This window comes from Taeniopygia guttata, chromosome 9 (assembly GCF_048771995.1).
Source record: "Taeniopygia guttata chromosome 9, bTaeGut7.mat, whole genome shotgun sequence".
NCBI lineage: Eukaryota > Metazoa > Chordata > Aves > Passeriformes > Estrildidae > Taeniopygia > Taeniopygia guttata.
The window spans coordinates 7,741,453-7,765,441 of NC_133034.1; the positions used below are offsets into that span (position 1 = coordinate 7,741,453).

Here is a 23,989-nt window from a genome sequence, read left to right on the forward strand (position 1 = left end):
AATTAAATCCTTTTACTCCATGGAGAAGAGATTGACAATTTCTGAATCCTAAATCCTTTTTGAACTGCACTTTTTTTCTGGAGGGATGTGGAAATGCCACTGCCCTGGCAAATATTTGCCATCATGGCAAATCAGTGTTTCCATACAGAGGCAATTGTTCTGTAAGGTATGTCTTCTGCTTTCTGGTAGGGGGTCAGATTTCTTTGTGCTAAGGTTGGGCATTTTGCTATCCTAACATGCCCTAAAGTGATCTGGTGAATTCCAGTCAGAGCTCACTGTCCACATCTAGGAGCCCACAATTTGTCTTCCACTCCTCTAGAGCCATTCTTTTTCAGATGGTTGACACTGGTTTTATACAAAATAAACCAGCGATCAATTAGCTCTAATCTGATGTGATGCTGGTAGCAGGGAAGAACAGCTGTGCCTGCATTTGATGTACAGCAGTGGTTCGCAGGCTGCTGAGCAGCTCTGGGGATAGCTTTTGGAAAGCAGCAGTGGGTAAAGGCTCCATTCTTCTGATCTGCAGCTGAACAACCCCTTCCCACACTGCTCTGCAGTTTCTTGATTAATTCCTACTTTTTATCAGAAAATAGAAAGTTGGAGAGCCTCAGCACATTTCAAGGTGAAATCATACCAGTCATACAAAAGTACGAGTTTAGCCAGGAAACCATGCCCATGGTTTCCTGGACATGTTGGCTCTGTGCATGTGCAACATCAAAGAAAGAAAGCTTGACTCCATGCTGCTGTTGGCAGGGCTGTGATAACCAGTCACTGTGACCCAAGAGCAGAGGCCACAGAGATAAATGTGTCTGCTGATCTGGCAGAGCAGTGTGACAGCGCAGTTGGAAGCTGGCAGAAGTATCCAGACCTGCAAGTGGAACCATGGGCATGTGAGAACCACAGACATTCTTCGAGGTGCCTCCTTACTGCAACTAAAGACGCTGGTGCCACCTTTTTAGTGACAGTACATAGCTTTTTACAGAAAATCGCTCTATGAAAAGGCAGTGTCCATAAAGGAGACAGAGAAGTCTTTATTCGAATAGAGGAGAATCCACTGGGGCACACCTCCGTGCAGTTTCTCTCTCGGGGTTTTCGAGGGTGCAGCCTCTCTTTTATCCTGAACTCTTGGCCGCACGTGTCTCTCTTCCTTTCCCCATCGGCTGAGCTGCTGGCAAGGTACAGCCTTCCCGAACCACCTTCCACATAGTCCCCCCTTAAAGCTGGCATTTTACCCCAAACTTCAGCCTTGTGCAGACCCTTTGTGTGTTCCAGGAGTCAAGCTGTCTGCTGTTCCGGCAAGGAAGCTGCTTTTTGAAGTTGGCAGAGACATTAAGACCCATTTCAAAGACGTTAACAACCATACCTTCCCCCATCAAATTGTTTGTAAAGACATTAGCACACATCTTTCCTATCACTGTTGATCACCTATCATTCCCATAGGCTGTGCATCCACTTGCCAGAGTAGGTGTGTAAAGGGAATTAGGGCATTCTCTAAATCTGCAGAATTGATTTTAGGCTTTGCTTTAGGGATACATGAAAAATTGGTGTATTTGAAAGGTAAAGCTTGCAGGATTGAACAAGCACTCCTGCTAGTGGAGCAGAATTGGCTCCTGTGAGGGGACTGGCTGGTTAGCTGGGAACTGCTTTGTTTGGAGCAAATCCTGGTGAGTACTGTGCAAGTTATGGGATGAATTCACTTTTATCAGCTGCACAGGAGAAGAGTTTGTTATATCTTTGTACTGAAATCTGTGGCATTTCTTCCAAAGGGCCGTGACAGCTTCCAGCCGTACTCCCGGTGAGTCAGATACCAGAAGAGCGTTCCAGCGGAGTCAGCGGCAGTACCCACCTCGCCCAGCTGCGGGACGTGGTCGTGCCGCGCCTCGGCGAGCTGACAGCCATCCTCTCCAACGCTGCGAGCTGAAAGCAGCGGGAAGTTGAAAACCAGCGCTAGGGCATGGGGAACTCGGGCTGGGTGCCCGTTGGTGGCCCCGGAGCCTCTCGCTGCACTCCGCAGCTGTGGCTGTGAAAGAAGGAGACTTCAGAGGGCTGACACTTCCCGGCTCCTTGGCGGACGAGCCGCGGGCGCCCCGTCACACGTCGGCTCCGTCCAGTCCCGTCCCGCCCCGTCCCTTCCCAGCCCGTCCCGTCCCGTCCCGTCCCGTCCCGTCCCGTCCCGCGCGGAGCTGCCCGGGCGGTGGCGGGGCGGCGGCGCGGCCGGCAGGGGGCGCGGGCGGGCGGCGTGGCCGGGGGGCGGCGCCAGGGTGGGCCGGGCGCTCGGCGGGCGCGGAGCCGCGGCCGTGGCGTGGCGGCTCCGGCGGCTCCAGCTCCGGGCCCGGGAGGAGGCGTCGAGCGCGGAGAGGCAGGTAAGGGGCGGCTGGGACACCGCCTGGGGAGCGCTGTGCCTGGTGCCCCGGTACGGCGCCGCCGTGTCCGCGGTGCTCCGCTTCCTCGGTAGGGCTCGGCGGAGCAGGCAGGCGGTCGCTGCCGACGCCCGGGGACGGCGGGGGTGCGGCCCGCGCCCGGCTCCGAGAGGGGCGGCGGGAGCGCTGCGGGCGCGGAGCCTCGGCCGGCCCGGCCTGGCGGGCGGGGGCTCGGCTGGCGGCCCCTCCGCGGGGCCTCGGGGCGGGACAGCCCTGCTGCCCTGCCCGGACGGGAGCGCGGCCCGGACCCGGCTGTGCGAGACCCGCTGCGACCGAGTGCCAGCCGCTGTGTGTGTGCCAGCCGCTGTGTGCCAGCCGCCGTGTGTGTGCCAGCGTGCAGGGCAGGGGCTGGCAGGGCTCGTCCCCCTGCGAGCCCCCGCGTGCAGAGCTCGGCTCGCGTGTGCCCGCCGGGGCTGGCAGCGAGGGCAGCGGGGCTGGAGCGGGGCTGCTCCGGCCGCCGGGATTTGCCATCCGTTGTTGGCGGATACCCCGTGGCCGGAGTGGAGTAACTTCGTGAATGCACCTGTTTCCCGATGCCTCTTGTCTTTAGCGTGTCCCACAGCATCCTTTTCATCACACGTACTTAACCTAGATATTTCTAGGGCCTTGAACGGACGACTTCTTGTATTTCTGTGCTGCAAGTTCCCGAAAAATGACCCTGAACGTTTTGACAAGCGTGGGCTTCTCACTGGAAATGTGTTCTGAGGTGGACATTGTCTTGGCTTTCGTGCAGAGTGTGGCCGGCCCTTAAAAAAAACAACAAGACACAACTGTAAACTCTGTGAAAGTGTGTTTTAAAATGCCAGGAAGTAAGGAGTGAACAGTGCATTTGTAAACACTGTAACCTGAATTTCTGGACCGATCACTTTATGTAAAGTCTTTGAAATTACCGGGTAGGAAAAGTATGTGTAATGACTTTATAAGTCTTTTATTTTGTCTGGCATCATAGTCTCAGATGAACATCTGAGTGCAGATCTTAAATTTTCTCTTCTACAAATTTTATGAAGGTATTTTTATGTGATGAAAAAACCAATACTGAATAAGTGGCTCTATCTTTGACTAACTGCAAAAGCTGTCACGTATATTAAGTTATTGTGCCAGTATTACAATAGTAATGGGATATTAAACCAGCACATTTTGGCAGTAAGTAGCTGTAATACTTATACCCTGTTTTGACGTCTCTAGAAGGAGGATTAGCTCAGACAGAATTTGTAGTGGGAGGGTGTGAGTGAGATGAAAAGCAAAAGCTGCTTAATTTTAATCTTCTCAAAAAGGTAACTACAAGTAGTACACATGGTTAAAACACATATGGTGCTCTTTCTCTAATGGCTTTTAATTGTAGTGTCTTTATTATGTTATGTAAACTCAGTAGTGCTAAAATACTATTTTTTTATAAGATACAGGCCATACTGAACAAGCTCCCTGTTCTGGGGCAAAGGAAGCATTGACGGACAGAGGTGTCATAGGGAAGGTCTGACAACAACAGAACTGTAAAATGGTTTTGGTGTAACTGAGGCTGTCTCTGTACCTGTGTAGAGGTGTGCCTCGGGTTAGGCTGCAGCCTTTAACTTAAGTGGTTTAATTTTACTGATTGGGAACTTAATTTTCTCTAACAGCTTTCTTTTGTCTTCTGAGCCTTTTTTTTTTTTTTTTTTTTTTGTCTGGTTTTAGAAGTGGGCATCTTGGAGTGAAGAAACACAAAAAGCAATGCTTCACAGTGTGCAAAATCACTGTCCCCCATGAAGTGTGCTTCCTCCAGTGCTTTTACAAGGGGATGTGTATTTTTAACCTCCTTAGACAAAAGAAACCTAAAGTGTCCTGTGAGGTTTCTTATATATGTCTTTTCTTATTTTCACAATCTCATAGGAGTCCTTTGAAACTAGACTTTAGTTGATTTTTTTGGGATGTTTTTTCAGATGAAGTTGCAAATATTAAAAAGAAAAAGAAATCTTTTACATATAAAGGGTTTGTATCTTAAGTGTGTCTGCGTGTTATTGCCCAAGAAATGAATGGTGGATTCATATGGTTCTAAGTATGGCTTTTATCTGGATTTATGGTCAGTTCTAGTTTCATATTCTCGTCATCTCCCCACAATTTTATCTTTTGCATGTTGGCAAAAGATAAAATAATAGCATGTTGGCAATTAATTAAGTGGAAAACCACTGTGAGATATGTGTTGCTTACAAGCATATATTACATGAGCATAGGAATTAAATGTTAAGCCACCTACTAGCATATGCTTTATGATTTAGATTTTTGGTTTATGATGGCTGCTACAGAGGAGGTGGAGTCTTTATTTAATTGTTCAAGAGGGTGGAGTCTTCAAGCTTGCCTCTCCCAAAAGGATGAAGGTGCTCTCTCAAGGAGCTTGGGAGTGTGCACAAAATGCACAGCTATTGCTTTGGGTGTTAAGAGAATAATTTGGTGAAGGAGGTATGAGAAGACTAAAGAAGATGGGGTTTGCTATAGGGAATGCAGGAAAGATTTGGGAGTTACTGATAGATAGTTACCAATAACATGCAGGGAAAGAAATTGTGGCAGCCTGACAGGCACTGGGGCAGCACACACAAACAACAGCCTCAAGGGTGAGAAAAGAGCTGCTTAAAAAGAACCTCAGTGGTCCAAATGTTGGACGAAGAGTGTAGTTTGGGTCACAACTGTCCCAGCTGTGCATCACATTCAGGAAGTATTTGAACATAGCATTTAATCTTCATTCCCTGGGAGAGAGAGGCAGTAAGTGAGCTTTGATTCACATTCAGAAGGGTATATTAAAAAAAAAACCTCTGGCTTGGGTGGTAAATTATATTTTAAAAACCCTTTAAATTTTGCAGCAAAAAGGGAAGAAATGTCTTGGGAGGAGACTTAAATGTAGATTTGATGCAAGATTTTTACTTGCATGGTTTTGAGTGTCATGGTAATTTTAATGTATTAAAGTATTGCAGTACTGATAAAACATGGTGCTTCAAAATGCAGATTTTCTTATTTTCTTTTACATGCTTTTGAAAATGCTTTCCATAACAGGGAATGGAAATGCAGGTCAGTGTATGGCATAAGTTACACAGAAACGGAATGGAAACAGTTGATCATAAAGCTGTGGAAAGGATGATGATGACTGAAGGTTTCTGTAGCAGTTTTCCAGGACAATACTAGGAATGCTGTACAGACTGTGGCATGCTTCATATTCTGTTAAAATCAGGCTGCACTTTGATGAATCCCAAAGTGAGTCCCCTGAAGCAAGCATTTAGCTTTGCTCCCTGTTTAGGGCAGAAGAATTTGGGAAATTTTACTGTCTAAAATTTGTAGGTGAGGATACATGAGTCTTGACTTTAGTCAGTGTAGGAGCACATGGCTTGTTTTGTACCATTTGGTTTAGGTTAGAATTCAGAATTCATGTTCTTGTTTATCTTGAAAATATTAGCTGTTCTCTGATTACGGCTGGGTGAGGCATTTTCTTGTTCAGTGAAGAAATATAAGAGTGGAAAGGTGTACTGTGACAAATGGCATTTACAATTCTTTTTGAAAAAACAGATAATGCCTGAATCATCAATGTAATGGTTCATCCTAAGCAGCAAGAAAGAGCATTTTTTTTTTGCATTGTGCAAGCTGATAATAGAAACATTTGCCAGCAGAGCTACAAAGGTAGATGGTAAGTGTGTGATTAGACACTAAGTGGTTCTGATGACAGGCAGAGGATTCAGAGCATGATTGGCAGGCTATTTCATATTGATTAGAGAAGTAAACTGGGTTTTGAAAAGCTAGACAGCTGGCATATTTCTTAAAAGTAACTGATTTTTGGAAGCTGAAATAATTAGGCTTGTTTGTGCCACATGGTGAACACTTCCAGAACGGCTGTCTGGAAATACTCATCAGTGGCTGTTTTTCAGCTGATCCATTCATACTTTCTACAACCACCCAAAACTTTAGCATAAACCAAGAATGAAGTCAGTTTCTCCCCAAAATTGTCACATTCATGGTTTCCATTGTGAAAGTAAAAACACAGACACCACAGCTGTGTGTCAGTGTGTGCAATAATAAATGTCCCAGTTCCTTGTGTAGCACAAGGTGCTGTGCTGTGCCTGGCTGATGCTGGCAGTGGCTGGTGGGACCCTGCAGACAGACAGCTGGTACCCCCGTGGTTAATCATTGTTAAAAGGACAGAGTGATGCTGGCACTGGTTCTTGCACTTTGCCCTCTGTTTCTCATGCTTTATTCTCCTTCCTTTGTCTGTGGTTGTGATGTTGGTTTGTCGATTGCTTCTGAGTCTGAGCACAGCCTTGTGTTTCTCTCTCTGGTACCTTCATGGGGAGCTTCTGTGAGCTGATAAAGTGTAAAACCAGCTAAACAACTAAAGCAACAAAACCAAACAACAGAACTGTAGCCAAAGGGCCTTTCCAAGGAAATGCTGGGACATGATGTTTAATGCCAGCACTGTTTACCTAAAGCTATTTTTATTTTTCCTTTTGAAGCAGTAACTCTCCTGCCTGCACCTGTGTGTTCAGCTGTCTCTCTGTAGATGATGTGTTCCTAGTGGTTAATTTGTGCTGCTGCCATGAGCATCCAGGGAAGAGCCAGGCATGCCCTTTTGCCAGCAGCGTGGCAGTCTTCCCAGTATGTTGCCTGTGTTATTCCCCATTCAGCTCTCAAGCAGCCAGGCAAGTTGGCAGCTGTGCAGAGTGTTGTGGGGAGGGAAGGGCAGCAGAAAATGCTGACTGCGTGCTAATGCATCTGTGTAATCACCATTCTGGGGTTAGATTGCAGGAAGATGACAAAACTGCTGAATAAAGTATGTTTGATCTTTTTTTTCCCTCTCCAGTATGAGTTGCAATGGGTAATAGTAGAATGTGTGGAGAAGCAAAAGTTTTCCATTTGGAACAGAAGTGGGTATCTGCCCTGTAATTTTGAATCCTTGAGATTTTATGGAAGTGGTTGAATATGGAAGTTTTGGGTGACCTGACATATAAAAATAGGATGGAACAGATCTCATGCAGGGCTATAGGCAGAAGAAAAATCTTCTGGGATGCGGGTCAAAATATAGCTTGAACACAAGGATAGGATAGAGTAGAAATGTGATGGGTAAAAATCAATGTTATCCCTTCCATCCCTCTTGCAACACTTATCAGGTTGTTGCACTGCCATTTTTCATATCCATAATTAAGCTAATTTAGTAAAATGGTGTTTCACTACCTGGAGAGCTCTCAGTAGTGGCCAAATCACCAGATGCAAAATGGTGATTTTAGGGTGAGAGTGGTGAGTGGTGCATTTCCCCCTGATAGCTGTGGGGGAATGGCTGGGGCACTGGGTTCTAATTCTGGCAGTTTTCCAGAGGGTGAGGGATGAAGGACCAGGTGAAGATGGGACACAAGACAAGATGGAGAGTGGGCTGAAGAGATAAAGGCTCCCCAAATCCATTCAGTTTGGATACTGTGAGCAAATCAACCTCTGTGAGCCCCTGAGGACTGGGGGTGTGTAACTTCCACCAGGAGAAAATGTATGTGTGAGCTGGGGTATAAACTGACCTGGTAAAGGCCATTTGGAATTAAAAGAAGTACAGATTTGGGAATTCAGATCATATTCTGAAATCCAAGTCTAACCTGAGTGGAAGAGCTGACAAGCAGTGAAAAATACTGTCCTTACTAGTAACATCATCTTGAACATTACATGGGATAAATTTGACTCAGTGTGGGAAAATAAGCATTTTTTCTGTGTTTATGAGCTTTCTTCACTGATCTGTTTATTCAACTTGTCTTCTGTGGTTGATCACAACTAGCTTTAAGTGCATCCCTGCAATGATTACTTTCAAAGTTAGTGCCAGAAGAAGGTGTTTGCCTCAGGACACAACCCCTGACACTGGGGCAGAGAGAGGCAGATTCCTGCTCAAAGGGAACATGCACAAGGGAGTGTTATAGTAGGAGATTGAGTTGTTCAAACAATTAAAACTGTAAAAAAAAAAACCACCCTTAACTTAAAAACAAGCCCCAAAAATCATTTAATGATTCAAGCATGTTAACTGCTTTGCCTTTGTGTGCTTTTTGGAGCTGTGATATTATGAGATCAGCCACTGGCTGTGATCTGGGGGTGATTAGGATCTATGCTTACAGTTATGAGCATATGGAATACGGTTTTAAAATTATAAGTTTAAAATAATTACATTCTGGTGCTGTTTTTTAAGAATTATTTAATTATCTCTATGTTCTAGAATGGTTTTGCTGCCAGTTAATATTAAATTCTGGCCTGGGGCCATCAAAATCATAAGGTTTCTTTCAAGTTTCATAATACTGTTAAAATAGAGTTGCTCAGTTTCCTTAAAGGAAGTAAAAGAACTTCCTTTGGTTTTGTTTTTACTTTCTCTGCAGTTCAGAAGCTTGTATGACTTATTATTGCATAGGAAAAGGAGTAGGAATATGGGGGCATTCCTGAAGTGGATAACAGAGAGTTGGGCTTGTGACAGATTTTCCTGGTATTAAAATTTGGTTCAAGCAGAGCCTCCAAAGTGATGTGCTGGACTGATGGGTTGGTATTGACTTCAGTTTTTTAAGATTTCTACACAGTAGTGTAGAACATTGATCTTATTTCCAACCAAAAAGAGGTAATCAAAACCAGATCAAAACACTTACTGAACAGTTTGTCTGAACTGAAGAATCTCTTAAGCTAAGGGTTTACGTGGACCAAAAGAAACCAATGTTAAGGACAGCTACTCCTGGAAATATTTCATGATCTCATACATTTGCTGTTCAACTGAGAAAACCATGTGAGACCTATAAAGTCATAGCTGGAAAAACAAAGGCCAAAGCATGGGGACTTTCAACAGTTCATAAAAGGAATATGAAAATAAGAGAAAAGGTTGTAAGCTAGCAAAGGGACTGTATTGGTCTCTTCAATGCTTAAGATTTGGGTATGCCATGAGGTCTGACTTTTAAACAGGGGAATGGCTTGTGATCCATTGTTATTTGAACTCTCTTGGGAGCTTTGTAATTTGACAGATTTTATTATAGATTGGATTTTATTGGTAGACTGTAGCACAGCAGTGAAGCTTCTCTGTGGTTTGAGGGAAGCAGTCCATGCTGTGTCTTGCTCTGCCCAAAATGCAGCTTCAGATTCAAACCCACATCCATCTTCTGGGGTTGTGCTGCACTCGGAGCCCTTAGAGCAGCATTGGCTGTGCCAAACAGACACCTCTGCTGAAGGAGCTCACAGGTGCCTGTGGGTGCTGTGTGGAGCTTTCCTCTGTGTTTTCCATGCTGTGGGGCAGAGCTCAGGCATGGAGGTTCCTACCTAGAGTTCCCCAGGGGGAACTGATACACAGCATCAGTGAATAAAAGTATGAATCAAAAGGGAGAGGATGTGTGAGCTGGCAAGGATGAATTTTGCTGCTGACCACTGGTTTGTCCTCTGGTCTAAACAGATGTCTAAATCTGTGAGAAAGGAGAACATAAAGGGGTCTGCAGACAGCTTGGAATAAACATTCCATAATTGTTTCTATGTGCAGCCCTGAAACATTCCATAACTGTTTCTATATACAGCCCTGCTTTTCCCTTTGTTTACTGTCAGAGCTAATTTAGACTTCTGTTTAGTTCCTCTGGGCAGGGCTCTGGCATCCCTGTGTCCTGGCTGCTGGGAGCACTGGGTGTTCTGTGTAAATAGGCCAGTGGAGCTGGCAGGAGCAGAAATGCCTTTGCTGTCAGGGTGCTGCCAGAGCCTGGGCACGAAGGCAGCAAGCTGTCTCCAAGCTGAGACTCTAAAGGGAAAGTGTTCTGGGAGAAAAGGAGACTGAATTTATGGTGGTTTTATTTATTTATTTTTTAATGAAAAGATGTGCAGGATGTGGAAATAGTATTTGAATTGCAACTGTTGTGAACTTCTCTCACATATACTGGTAATTCTAGGAATAGCAGAGCATGGAGAAGGAAAATAGTGTTCTAGGGCAATGACTTCATCCCCAAAGAATCAGATATTTCTAGTACCTTATATTTTGAAATGATAATTTTTATCTCTAAATTAGTTCATGTATTTACTTATATTTTTCTTATTAATAGTTCTAGGAACCATTGATTATATAGAAACTGCAGCAATGATCCCATTTAGTGACTTCATGTCAGAAATTATTGTGCTTGGTCTTATAAAAAAACCCCTGTGTTGCTGTTCAAATGTTTATGAGGGTATTTACAACTCACAATTATGGTATTTTTTCCAAAAGTAATTGTCTGAGTTTAAAAGTGTTTCTTTGCAAGATGATTAGTGGTCAGAGTACAGGGAGGTAAGATGACACACCTAAATGGTTTGCTGTGCAAGGGTGAAAAAAAAAAATTAAAATCCAACACTTAATCTTTGCATGCTTTTTTAACAGTTCCCATGCTTTTTTTTTTTTTGTTTTTATTTTTTTTTTTTACTCGGTTATGTTTGTTCAAGATAACGTAGGCATAATTTAATTAGAAAATAGATGTAAGAAAATTCCAGAAACTGAGAGATTTCTGGCTGCAGAATAAGTCAACTTCCAATGCTGTGAAACTCATAAAGAAGAGTTGTAGTGTTCTAATGTTACACTGCATTAACTATAACATTAATGCACAAAACTTGAACATAGGTGTCTCTGTGTGACTGTGTTTATTGGCCATTTACAGGAGATTCACAGACTGGTAGGTTCTAAGTTCAATAAAACAAATACATTCTAAAGGACTTAGACTGGCAAAAACAAATGCAAACCCGAACTGTGCAAGCACTTGTTCTGCTCATCTCTTGGCATCTGGTACCTGAGAGAAGGCAGCTCCTAATGGTGACTGAGTAGGACAGAGCTGGAAAAAGGAACCAGCCCTCTGAAGGATGTTAGCTGGAGGTGGCTTTTCCAGCATTTCCAGTGTAAAATACTAGACTCCTGCTCAAACTTGAAAGCTACTTAGAGAAAAAAGGTGTTTAAAATGTTCACCTGTTCGTCTGCTTGTGCGCCTTGAGGTTTAAAAGCTCAGATTTTGGAGTCAAGAGAAAATTGTATTTTGAGAGCAGTGGATTGTCTTTGAGGGGTGTCAAAGTTCAGCCTGGCTGGTGGTGCCTTCATCACTTCTGTGTGCTCAGCACTCAGCAGGCGTATGAAATTCAGGGGTAAATCTGCTGCACAGGGAAGGTGAGTGCTGTACAGAGGGGCAGAATTGTTCAAGTAAGATCTGTTTGATCTCTTGGCTTGTATGAAGTGGGAGCTCATGCTGCTCACTTGAAAGATTGGGCAGTACTGCTGGGCCACTGCAGTAGCTTTGCACTTTGCAGGACCTTCTGTGCCAGTATGGGGGTTTAGAACTGCCTAGGTAAGGAAGAAGACAATAAAAATTTGGATGTGGACATTTTAATGTGCTAAAATATATATTAAACTTCAGCATCTTAGCTGTCTTTATTTTAAAATCAGACACTTGTTGGTAAAATGTTAAGTAATTCAAAAATAAAATTATTAAGTGACTATTACTTTTTACATATTAACACTTAGCCATGCTCTATTGGACAGGCACTGCTTCTTGCTGTTTCCATGCTTTACTTGTGGAGTGGTATAGATTGCCTTTTTATCAGGGCTTACTTTATCTTCACTTAGGTGTTGGGGTTTTTTTTGTATGTATGTTTTTTTGTTTGTTTTTGGTTCATGAGGCTGCTGACCTGTTTGTACTTTCAGTTGAGTTTTGCATGTCCTGTGGTTACTGACTTCCAGTTTAACTCATGAGGTGGGTGAGCTAACACCAATAACACTACTGAGAAGGTTATATTTAATATTTTCAATGATGAGCCAGTTTTACTCTTTTTAGTAATGCATTTATTTGCACAAAGTGTTGTCACCTATTTTTCTTAAATGCTATTTAAAAAAAAAGTGTGTTTCTTGTTTTTTTCCAATGCGAAAATGGAGAATTGTGCTGAACAGTACCACAGGTGTTGCTCTGTGATGCTGTGCAAAATGCACCCTCAGTGTTGCAGGGATCATATGTCCAATTTAAATTGCTGCTGCTACAGTGACTGCAGGGGTTTTGTGACGGTTTCCTCACTGTGACAATTACAAGCATCAGTAACCAAACAGGTCATGCTGACCAGGGAATTGGTTCTGCTGCCTGTTCCCATTTCCACTCTGTTCTGGTTCTTGCCACAGATCATTATAGCACTGCTCCATTTGGTCATGACCAGAAGATCCCAGCCACTGTTTTGCATTCCTGCAGGAAAAAAATGCAAATTGCTTGAAGTGCCAAAGGAAAGGTTTGACTTGTGCCATTTGCTGACACAACTATTTTCTGTACTTGCTAATTCAAGTGTATGAGCTCACTGTCTGAAGTTGTCTGGGGTCTGGACTTGTGAGTAGATGAAAAATGTGCCTGGTAGGCTGCTGCTGCCCAATGGCTGGGGAGTGATTGGTGGAGCATCACGAGTTAAAGTGAAAGTCAAAGCAGAACTTTTTATTATAACTGTATCAGGAACTGTCACCTTCAAGTCAGATGCCATCAAAACAGATGCCAACTGATACAGATGAAAAGAAAAAGATACATGAAAAGGGAATTATAGTTAAAATCTCTTAAGCAGTGTAGAGATACTAGACTAATGGGTGGGTACCTCTGTACTCTGTGACCTTTTCTAAAACTATCTATGAATGTTACTCAAACTCAACCTTATGTTGCCTGTGGGCTTTTTGTTCTCCCTCCTGCACTCCATAAGTTTGCTCCAGAATACACTTTTCTCTGTCTTTGGCACACAGTTATGTACTGACTGAGAACTGCCTTCCTTTTGGGGCAAAGTCTCCATTTGTCTTTGCTGTTTTTTTCATTGTGACCACTTTTGCTCTTTTATGTTTCAGTAGACAATGTCATTTTGATGCAGCACACCAGATAAATACAGTAATTTTATTGAGGCAGACTTTGAGGAGTACTATTGATTATTTATGGAGACATGCTGTTTTAATCAAGTAAATTCATTTAAACTGTCACGGTGAGTCAGTATGATTCTGTGCTTATGCTTCATGCTGGAGAGTAGGTTTGTATTATAGATGATGCTGGTGATTTAGAGGATGTAACAGCATCAGTCAATTGGCACAGGAGTTTGGCTGTGCTGGTTTAGTGTCTCATATAATCTCACAAGTGCTTTGAAAACATTGATGTAAAGTTATTTTCAGGGCCTGACTTAAACAAAAGAAGTGTGGCCAGTCAAGAAATGCCTTGTCTCTGGTTTGCTGAGTTGCTGGTGCTGCCAGGGGAGGTTCTGTGTGATGCCCTGGCTGGCAGTGCCCTCCAGTGCTGAGCAGAATGTGGGTTAGAGCTGCAGCTGCTCTGCTCCAGCTGCCTCACCTGGCCTCCAGGCTGGCTCCTCCCTCCCAGCATTTCTAGGCAGTTACTAATTTTTCCTGACTCCCTGGCCTGGCCTTCAGTCACAAGGCTGTTTTTACCTTTGTGTGAGCATGCAGTAACACCTGACACCAGAACTTGTGTGAGATTAGGTGAATACCGAGGGTGCTCTAAATGTTGGGAGTCATTCTGGCATGTTTTGATGAGTTGAGATTCTGGATTGTGTTACATTTTTGGATAGTTATATGGGCAGGTATGCTGCAAAAGGTGTCTGAGAAGTCTTTTACTGACCTGTATTTCAATGTAGGATGCTTTATTAGTGACTATCCTTATCATTTTCTAAACCGTTGAAGTGTGTTACATTTAAAATTAGTGTCACTGAAATGTTTGGCGTTGGAAAGGTCATATTTTTCAAGTACTGCATTCACAAAACCAGAATTGTGGCATTGTTTAGGTTGGAAAAGGTCAAGTCCAACTGCTTCCTGAGCACTGCCAAACCCATGACCAAGCCCTGTCCCTGAGCACCACATCCACAGGGCTGTTAAATCCCTCCAGGGATGGTGCCTCCACCACTGCCCTGGGCAGCCTGTGAAGAAATTTTTCCTAAAATCCAATCTAAGCCTCAGAGATGGGCATCAATCACTGCATTTTGGGCATATGTCAGAAACTGCTGCTCCTGGCACCGAGTTGCACCTCGCTGTGGTGCTTGCTGCCCTCTAAAAGCAGTGAGGCTTCCTTGGCTCCAAACCACGTTCCTGCAGCGGCTGCTGGTGGGATTGCCCTTTGCTGTTGATGGAGTCATCCCTTCATGGTGAGAGATGTTGAGGCTGGGCCAGGACCTGCACTCTGGGTAAACAGATCAAGATCAGCAGTGCCTGAATGTCAGGTTAGCAGGGGATGCTCTGCAGTGCTCTGACACAGTTAGTGCTGGGCACCCCAGAGGTGTTCTGCTCTGTGGTTTGTTGTTTTGTTTTATCTGCATGTCAGAATAGTTCTGGGGGAAGAGAAGGTTAGTTTGCTTTTATTTCTCCCCCCTCCAGGCTTTATCTTTTTAAGTTTGCCAGTGCTCACTTCAGTGAGTGCCCACAATGCTCATTGTACTGCCAAGCCAGCTCTGCCCTGGGAGCTCCTCGTGTGCCAGCCCAGAGGAGCAGAGGCTCCAGCACTGTCTCACACACCTTCACCTGCTTCTCTGCAGCTTCTTGCCAGGGAGGAGCTGATGGCAAATTGTGTTGAAAGGCTTTTAATTAACAGCTTCTCAGCAGGAGCTGTTCCTATGCCTCATGAGTTGCAACAGAGCGATGTTTAATTTGTTAGCAAGCCGAAGTGTATTCAAAAGAAAAATCTTTCCACTTTGTAATTTCTTAAATGATGCCTTTCACACTCAATGTTTTAAAGCATCTGATTTGCAATTAAGGCTTACAGCTCATTAAGCTTACTCACAAAAACATTTTGCTAATATGAAGTGTGTAAGATCTCCTATTTTTCAGTCTTTAATTTTTTCTCTTTTTGTGGCAGCTTTATTTTGTGCAACAACAGTATTAATCTGTGTAGACTGTGCACAAGACCTCTTGTTCCTGAGAGCTTTTTAAAAGATTTTACCTTCTCCTTCCTGCTAAGTCTATTTTTTGCTTTTTCCTGTGGTTCCTTCTGTTGTCCCATCTGTTTGGTTGCACTGCTTTATTCTCTCCTGGTGTTTGACATACACTAATCCTTTTACTTTCTATTCTTCACAGCTTTGTTAAACTGCAGTGTGTAGTTCAGTTTTGCTTCTGTCTGCCCTTCACTAGGATGTTCCAGGATGAGCTATGATTTTTTGAAATTGAGAACTGTTAAAAATTGTTCCTTCCCACTTTCCCCCTCCCTCTCTTTTTACTTTATTTTTATTACTTCTTGCACATGCCATTTTTGGTGCTGTTAGCCTTTGGGAAAAATACTGTAATGACTCTGGTTTCTTGCTTCTCAAAATCTCCAGATCTTTCCATTTTCCCACAGTTTCCAAAAGCTGTAAAGGTAGTTGTTCAAGTAAAATGAGATGGAAAGACCTCAGTCCTGCAAAATGTATGTGTATAATGGATTTCACTTAATGCAATCACACAACTCTTTTCGAGACCAACCCCAGTGGATAAAATAAGTTCAATGATTCCTGAGAGGTTTTCAAATACTAGTAATGAAATTAATTGGGGGAGGAAGGAAGTGGTGTAGAAAATATCAGAATTTTGAGGTTGTTTTATCAGCACTCAGAGATTAAAATCTTGCTAAGATGGTTAGTTTTTGGAGTCCAGAAGAGTTTTGGTAAGCAAATATGTGTTAATTACATGTGTACATAAGAATTGTCATTCTCAAAAGCAGGAAAAATAAAGAGAGGCCTCTTTCTGTGAGGAAATAAGTTCGGGGGTAAAAAGAGAAAAAAAGTTACTTTCTGTCAACAGGTTTAAATGTTCTGTCATAAATAGAACTCAGTTCAAAGGATCTGGGAATCTCAGAAGATTTCTTTCAAGACTGACCAATTTCCTGCAACACACTGTCAGTGCTAGGAGGAGGCATCTCTTTCACATAAGAGCAGCTGGTTGTTTAAAAGAAAAAAAGGCATGTAAGGGGGGAGAACAGCCCCCTCTCATCCCTTATATAGAGCAGTTTTCCACAGGAGAATGTACATCTGTGAAAACAGGGCACTTGAACAAATTCTGTACTCTTCAGAATGTCATTTTGCAAGGAAAAGAGTGTTTGGATGTTTTCAAGAGAGGGCTTGGGTTTTTTGTATTTTTATTTTTGCAATGAGTAATAACTACTGAGGCTTTATTACTTTTTTGTTTACTGTGTAGTTGTATTGACAGCGTTTCTTAGTCTTCATTATCTTAGGAATTGTGAATGTATTAACCCTGTGTTAGCAGGAGTGAGCTTAATTTTATGGAAAATAGAAATCTTTTTTATGTACCTGAAAGTTTTGTTGTGGAAATGCAGTTAATCCTATTGTTAGGGTGAGGGCAACTTCTCCATTTTGTTGTTGCCAATTTGAATTGCCTTGTGTTCTTGCCTTTATAGGATAACTGATGCTTCCACATCTGAAATATATATTTGCCACTATTTTGTTGTTTGCAGGAACCACAGATATCTGAAGATGAAACCATGAAGAGCAAGCAGAGTGAATAATAATGCTTTTCCGCAACCGTTTTCTGTTCTTGCTGGCCTTGGCAGCCTTATTAGCCTTTTTGAGCCTCAGTCTACAATTCTGTAAGTGTCCTCATGCTTTGTTTTCCACATATGTTGGTCTGTAGGTGTGTTTAAAAATGGCCATGATTACGGGTTGTTTAAGCATTCTTTATTTATTGAAATACTTGGAATTTATTTTGGGTGTTTTTGTTTGTTTGTAAGGATTTTTTTGTTTTCCAAAAAGGTAAGAAACAGTTTTGTGTAGAAATCTATACAATCTAGAGAGTTCAAATCAGGGTATTTTATTTAAAAAAAAAAAAAACAACTGCATTTTGTAGTGCAGTTAAGAAATTGGGCGTGATTTAATCCTTCCATGAAAGTAGACAAAAAACATTGGAGTGAATACTGATGCAATTCCTATTTTACATTGCGTCAGACCAGATGGGGTTTAGGAAGCTGCTGTGAGAGGTTTGAGTGCTGGAACTTCTCCTGATTTGTACCCTCCCATCAGGAAACTTCATGCAGCTGGATTGGTTCATCAGCAGTGGTTGGTTTGTTCAAGAACCGGTAAATAGTGTTGTGCTTTAGTGGGTCAGTGCAGAGGGCCCTGGCATCCTGGTGCTGAGCAGGAGGTGGTGCTGAAGGCAGGGCACTGCAGGTGCCAGGTGAGCGCTGTGCCCTGTGCCTGGTTATCACCTGCTGCAGCAGAGAGAACATTTCCTAGGTAAAGCCATATTTTGTGATAATGTGGTCTGTACTAATTAATGCACAGCAATGTAGTGAGGTGCACAGTCCATAGGATAGGATAACATTGTTTGTTGTTATTGTCATCTTTCATTGTGTTCTACTGAGCACAGTCCTTCTGGGCTGTGCTTTTTTCTGCATAGTGTAAAAACCCCCAAAACCCACAAGATTACATTAGACTGTGTCTTTTGCACATGACAGACAACTTAAAAAAAGGGAGAGAGAGAAAATGAAAGAAACTTTGTGGTTTTATACTGTTATTTCAATGTGCTTAAACTCATCTGCATGTAATAAAGGGACCTGTGGCTCTGAATTGCTTTTTCAGCCTCCTCCGGGCACAAGCCAGGGGTCTGATTGCAGCTTGTTTTGCCCTTTAGGCTCGTAATAGCTCTGCCCTTGATGTTGGTTATGAATTGTGCATAGGGTGAAGGTCCTAGAGGAGCTGCAGCTGAAACATGAAACTGAATTGTTAACTAAATGAGTTTTATTTAGAGATGAGGAGGTAGGCATTTCGGAGAGTGAATCACATTTCATCTAAAGATAAAATGATTTTCTGCTTAATTAGAACATAACATTTCTGCTAGAGATAAGGATGTTGGAGAAGTGCTTTGGAAAGCACAGAAGCTGCAGCAGGCAGCCAAGGTGAAGCTCAGTGCCAATAGCAGCACTGATACTGAGACCTTTACATCATGAGAACTGCAGTGCAGTCCACTGGGAGCCAAGGCATTCAGATAGCCTGATACTTCTACCAGCTTCAGAATGTAGAGCAATTAGTCCAAACTCTGAGCAAAGTCCATCTTCATAGCAAAACCAAAACCCTCTTGGATCACCTTGTGCTTCTAGGTGAGCTGTGCCAGCTGGGCAGCCTGCAACTCAGCAGCTTCAGGTGAGTTACCAGTGCTGTCACTTGTTGCTTTCTTTATCAGGAGCTTTGTCACAGCCTCATCAGTGCCTGTTTCTGTCAGGAAACACTGTTTCTTCACATCCTCAGAATGTTGAACTTTGGGATTGGTGAGTGTGGCTGGTTGCAGCATTCTCCAAAACCGAAATTAGCATGAATCCCTCCTTCTCCATCCAGCACTTAAAACTTCTTTGCAAAAAGGGTAAAATTTGAGCTATTTTACCCCCACTTAGGCAGAGCATCCTGCTACAGGCCCCTCATGAAAAGACAGACTCTGAGGTCTGGAGCAATTCCCCAGTGGAGCTGGTGCAGGGTTTGCAGCACAAGTCTGATCAGGAGTGGCTGAGGGAGCTGGGAGTGTTTAGCCTGGAGAAAAGGGGGCTCGGGGGGATTTTATCACTCTCTACAACTACCAAAAAGGAGGTTGTACAAGGTGGGAATCAGTCTCTTCTCCCAGGTAACAAGTGATAGGACAAGAGGAAACAGTCTCAAGTTGTGCCAGGGGAGGTTTGTATTGGATATTCTTCACCAGAATGGTGGTGTGGCATTGAACAGGCTGCTCAGGGCAGTGGTGGAGCCACCATCTCTGGAGGCATTTCAAAGACATGTAGATGTGGCACTTGGGGTCATGGTTTAGTGGTGAACACGGTGTGCTGGGTTAATGGTTTGTGTTGTTTTAAGAGGTCTTTCCCAAACTAAATGATTGATACTATGGTTTATGTTCATGGAGTGAAAATGAGTATTTATACATTTAGACTCGGGAAAATGCCAAAGCCACTGATTTATTTTGTTTTGTTAGAAGGGAGGTACCTCCTGAAGCATTTGGAGTGGAAATGAATGTTTTATGCTGTTGTGAGATTGTGAATCTCTGTTAGCAAGCAGTGCACAGCTTTGTGGAGGAGGGCTGGTAATTTTAAAATATGCTTCTGCTTTTCTAAGCATGAAATGTTGAAAATGTTTGTTCCTTTCTGTGATAAATTTGTTTATAAAAGCAAAACAGTAACACTAAATGTATACTTATATAAGTGGTACATATCTTCTATTTTCAAACTAATGCTTTAGAGCAGACCATAACTCCTCTAAGTGCTTGATATTTTATCCCTCTTATCCACATGTGGAACTGTGGCATTTGAAGCCATTTGATGTGAATTGTGGCTGACTCTGAAGCAAAGGGAGTAGTAAAGGCCAAACTCAGCTGTTTTTCTGTAGGTTCTTACTCAATATTACAAACAGCCCACATTGGGATGGCTGACAAGGTCACAGTCTGGCTCATGCTACAGCTGTGAGGGTTCAGGAATTGCTTGCAGCAGTTTGCCACCCATCGAACAGAAAAGGATGCTGGTTTACTTTAAAGTGCTGTGCTGGGAAGGACCTGGAACTGCTTTTTGAGCAGTGGTTTCCTCAGCCATGATGAGGTGGAGGTGATGGGTGGTCGTGTGAGCAGTCCTAGTAAATCTGTCTTTGCTTGTAAGACAAACTCCTGAGGCAATTGTTTCAGAGCTTGTAGGTGTCACATCTCGAGTTCAGACACAAGGAGAAAAAGACTGGGGAAAACAGCCAGGGTAGGACCTCAGTATCTTCAGTGTTGGTAAGCTGGGGATGAACCCAGGACTGACAAAACTCTGTCCCCTGTTGAGATGTTTGGTTTTCTTGGTCCCTTTCTCTTATCTTGAGGTTTCTGAGTTCTGTAGTCTGCTTTCCTGTGCTGTTTTCACCACAAGGCTGGTGCTGTATGTGGATACTGACAGCTCAACTCACAGGGTAAATCATGGAGAAAGTTCCCCCCAAAGTCTCCCTCAACAGCTCTGAGAGCCAGAAGTGTTCTCTCCCACCGGCAGTTTCAGTGGATGGATATGGAGCAGCTGGCCAGGATCCAGGTCGGAAGCTGCCCTCAGCTCTGTCCCAGGGCCAGGGCAGGCAGCTCTTGGAGCAGTTGGTTTATGTTTGTCAGATGTGTGTGCTGCCTTGACTGGCTGCAGCAAATGCCAGCTGCATCTTCTTCATCTCCTTATCCTGGGTAGAAGGAGACATGTAAGCAGATTGCTGCACAGCTGGAGACTCTTCTTAAACTGTAACAGTCATTCCTCAAGCTGATGTGGTGCTTGGATCCTGTGAGACACACTCCTTCCTGCCAGGGTCCTCTGTCCTGTGCATTTCGGGCAATGGGGCACTCGTCTGGTTCTGCTCTCTGCATCCTTGAACAGCAGCACAAGGCCCAGGGTCTGTGTTGGGCTTTGTCTGCCCATGGGGCTCACTGCTTTCCTGGGAATTTCACCAAGAAAGGGGAACTTGCTTCAGGAAGTCCTACTGTTTTCAGGTTCTGTGTGTTTATTGACATAAATAATGCCACAGGTTTTTTTGTGGGTTTTTTTTTTTCTTTTTTTTTCTTTTTTTCTGATCTAGGATATTTTAATACCTGTTCATAGTTTTGTCAGGTTTGGTTACCATTTCTAGTAGGCACATAGAAGACTTTTAAAAACAAGGAGTTTATACTTGCTGAAAACAAACAAACCTTAACAGTTCTAGGCATCTTTAATGTAATTGTGTGGCCTGGATTTCGAAGCAAAAGGCTGGGGCCAGATGTGCCCTCAAATTCAGTTTTGCTATTAATGCATTGTACAGAGTTAAACCTGGAGCAATCAGCAATAGAGGGAACCTCTCTTGAATGGCAAATGCCACTGGATTTTGTACATGTTTGAATTTTTAAATAGTGTAGGAAAATGACAGTGTTAAAAGCTAATACGAAAGAAATGTTCCACTGCTGGCTAGAAGGATACTCTGATATCTCTAATGGATAATTGTATCAATGGAACATTTTTGTTTGGGAAGCCCGTTGGACTGGAAAACTGGTTGACTTCCAACCATGACTAGCAGATTAAAGTTTTATTAGGAATTGTCTTTGTTTCTCTCTTGTTTTACATTTGGGGCCAGATCTACAGAAAAGAATGGACAAGTATTTTTCTTATAGTGTTTATTAGTCCACATGTGTTTCTATTTTTCTCCTCTTTGTTTATGTAAATGGTCATGGTTGTAAAACAGTTTAAAACTTTAGCATTAGAGACAAGAGGAGAGCTGGTTTTGATAGACTTGTCAGTAAGGCTGTTCTAAAATGTAATTATGTTATTTTTATCTAAAGTTTTCAGTGTTTCACTTTGTCAGAAAAACTGCAGAATGGAAAAATTACCTCTGTTAGACTGTGTATTTTTTGTCTCTGAAAATATTACCTGTAATGCTGTTGACTAAAAATGGGCAGTTTAGTTCAGTACAAACATAGAGAATATATGTAGGGATACTTCATTTTTTTTTTTGCCAGAAGAAGGGGTTGCAGTGGCTGAGGTCTTTCTTCTTGCTCTGACTGCCTAGAGCAGTGCAAAGGGAAGGTAAATGCAGTGGCTGGGGGCAATTCTTGCAGTTCAGGGACAGAGGATGGCAGTGCACCTGCACCCAAAGGATGTGTCAGAATCCAGCTGTGGTCCTGCAGCCTCAAATGAAGGAGATAAGACAGAATTTTGGATCCTGTCAATATTAATTGCATTGGTTAGCTCAGGAACAGGAGTTTACAAGTAGGCCTAAAGAGCAGCTTTCTTTTTCCTCCAAAGATTGGTACCTGAGAACCCAATTACTGGGCAAGCACAGGCCTTTCATTACATTAGAAACATCTGTGACTGGCAGCAGAAGCCTCAAGGTGGGTCTCCTCAGGATGTTTGAAAAATCTATCCATGATTTTCCTTGAATAAACCAAATGGAAAGGCAGTTTAAAAGCTGTGTGTTAGGATGCCATGTGTACACTCTGTAAAATTTGCTTGACAATGATTTTTTTTTTACTCTGTAATCAAAGGCATGTAAACTAATTTTTCCATGAAGTAAATACTTTTGGATTTTAGGGTTTTCTTTCCTATTTATTGAAAGCCTAAGGAAAAAAGTAACAGTCAAGAGAAGAGGATTAAAATGATGGTAGGAAAGCATCCCTTTTTACAGGGTTGCTTTTTCTAACCTTGTGGCTGACATCAGTTCCAGACTGCCCTTCTGAGGGCTCTGGCTTTCAGGCAGCTCTTGCCCATGGAGCTTCTCTTCTGGTTTAGAGTTTGTTTTCCTACATACTTGGATACTTTTATCAATGGCTTAGGCTTTCCTTTCGATAAAAAAGAATTTTGGTGGCTGCCACTGCTTTTTAGGATGTTTGCCACTGCCCCAGCAGGGTGCTGGTTCCCATGTAAAGTGTGGAGAGCTGTTTTGTGGGTTTTTGGGGTTTTTAAAAATACTCTCTCTGCTTCGATGGGTCATGCTTGGGTGTTGGTGTATCAGCATGTCTGGAAGTGACATTTTGCTGTTCCAGTAATAATTTCCCTCTACTTTCTGTCATTTGATTTCACACTGGAGGTTTTGGTTTTAAAGATGAGTCACAGGAAACAGAAATTGGGATTTTCCACATAGAAGAGGAGAAGAGTTTTATTTTGTTGGCTTGAGCTTTGCCAGCAGCTCTCACTTGGTGAGGACAGTGAGGGCATCATCTGCAGCCCTGAGGTGTTTGTGGTTTAGCCTGAGATCCTCACCAGGGCTTCCTGCAGCCCCTGCTGGGGGCCAGAGCCCTGGGCCGGTGGGTTATTGTATTTTGCTGGTGTATACAAGTAACTATATTTTAAAAAGCCACAGCTTTAGAATTCTTGATGTAGAGAACTTGTTTTTGTCATGTGTTACCAGCATATGAAATTAAAAGAACAGATATCTCTCTCTATGAATTTTGCCTTCGAGCTCATAAGCATGGCAAATTTTTCACTCATGAGAAGTCTCTCTGGATTTTGTTTCTTCGAAGTGCTGATTTAATCTGTATTTAAGATTAAAGGGAAAAATGACCCACAAATAATAAATCCAAGGCTCTGTATATTTTAGCAGCCAATGAAGAGAACTAACTGTAAACACAGAAATTTTTGTTAAGGATCCTTTTTATGTTTGTAACTGGAGTTTTAAATAACTGTTTTGTGATTTTTTCAGTAGTGGTGCTATAGTGCCTCAGTCCACAAAATGAACCCCTGAAGGGGAAGGAGAATGATGAATGCTTGAGAGTGATACTATGGGGCAGTCTTACTTTCTCCTACAAAAATAGAGCAATCTTTTCAAAGTAGTTGCTTTAACTGTAGGTCATGTTAAATCTCTTGAGACAGGACTTGACCAACAGGAGTTACTTGTCAGGCTTATTTAAATCTGTATCCTGACTTCATCAATGGTGGTTAGTTGGACTGTATTTTAGCTGAGTTAATATGAAGTGTTAAAGCACGTGTTTGAAGGCTACTGTACAGTTGATTCTGTAGGTCAGGTGATTTATTTATTTATATATTAGCAAATTCTGTTTTGACATTAAACCAGTTCTCTGCTTTTCCTTTTTCACAGCTCTTGAAAGGTGAGTCAGGCTGCCTTACAGGTCACTGCAGGCATGTTTTAAAATGGCATGTCTGTCTTTTAAATCCTATAAAATTATT

At 42.8% G+C, this 23,989-nt stretch overlaps 1 protein-coding gene across 4 annotated transcripts in view; it reads left to right on the forward strand.

The window, feature by feature from the left end:
• The first annotated feature begins 2,226 nt into the window (after window positions 1-2,226).
• The window catches only part of PXYLP1 (2-phosphoxylose phosphatase 1), a 48,132-nt gene continuing 26,369 nt past the window's right edge, over window positions 2,227-23,989 (forward strand). For 2 of the 4 annotated variants that reach the window (XM_030280101.4, XM_030280103.4), the window contains exons 1-2: window positions 2,227-2,363; window positions 16,817-16,948. In XM_030280101.4, coding sequence (XP_030135961.4) covers window positions 16,870-16,948 — 79 coding nt within the window. In that variant the 5' untranslated portion in view covers window positions 2,227-2,363; window positions 16,817-16,869. The other 2 variants (XM_072933288.1, XM_072933290.1) reach the window with 2 other exon arrangements.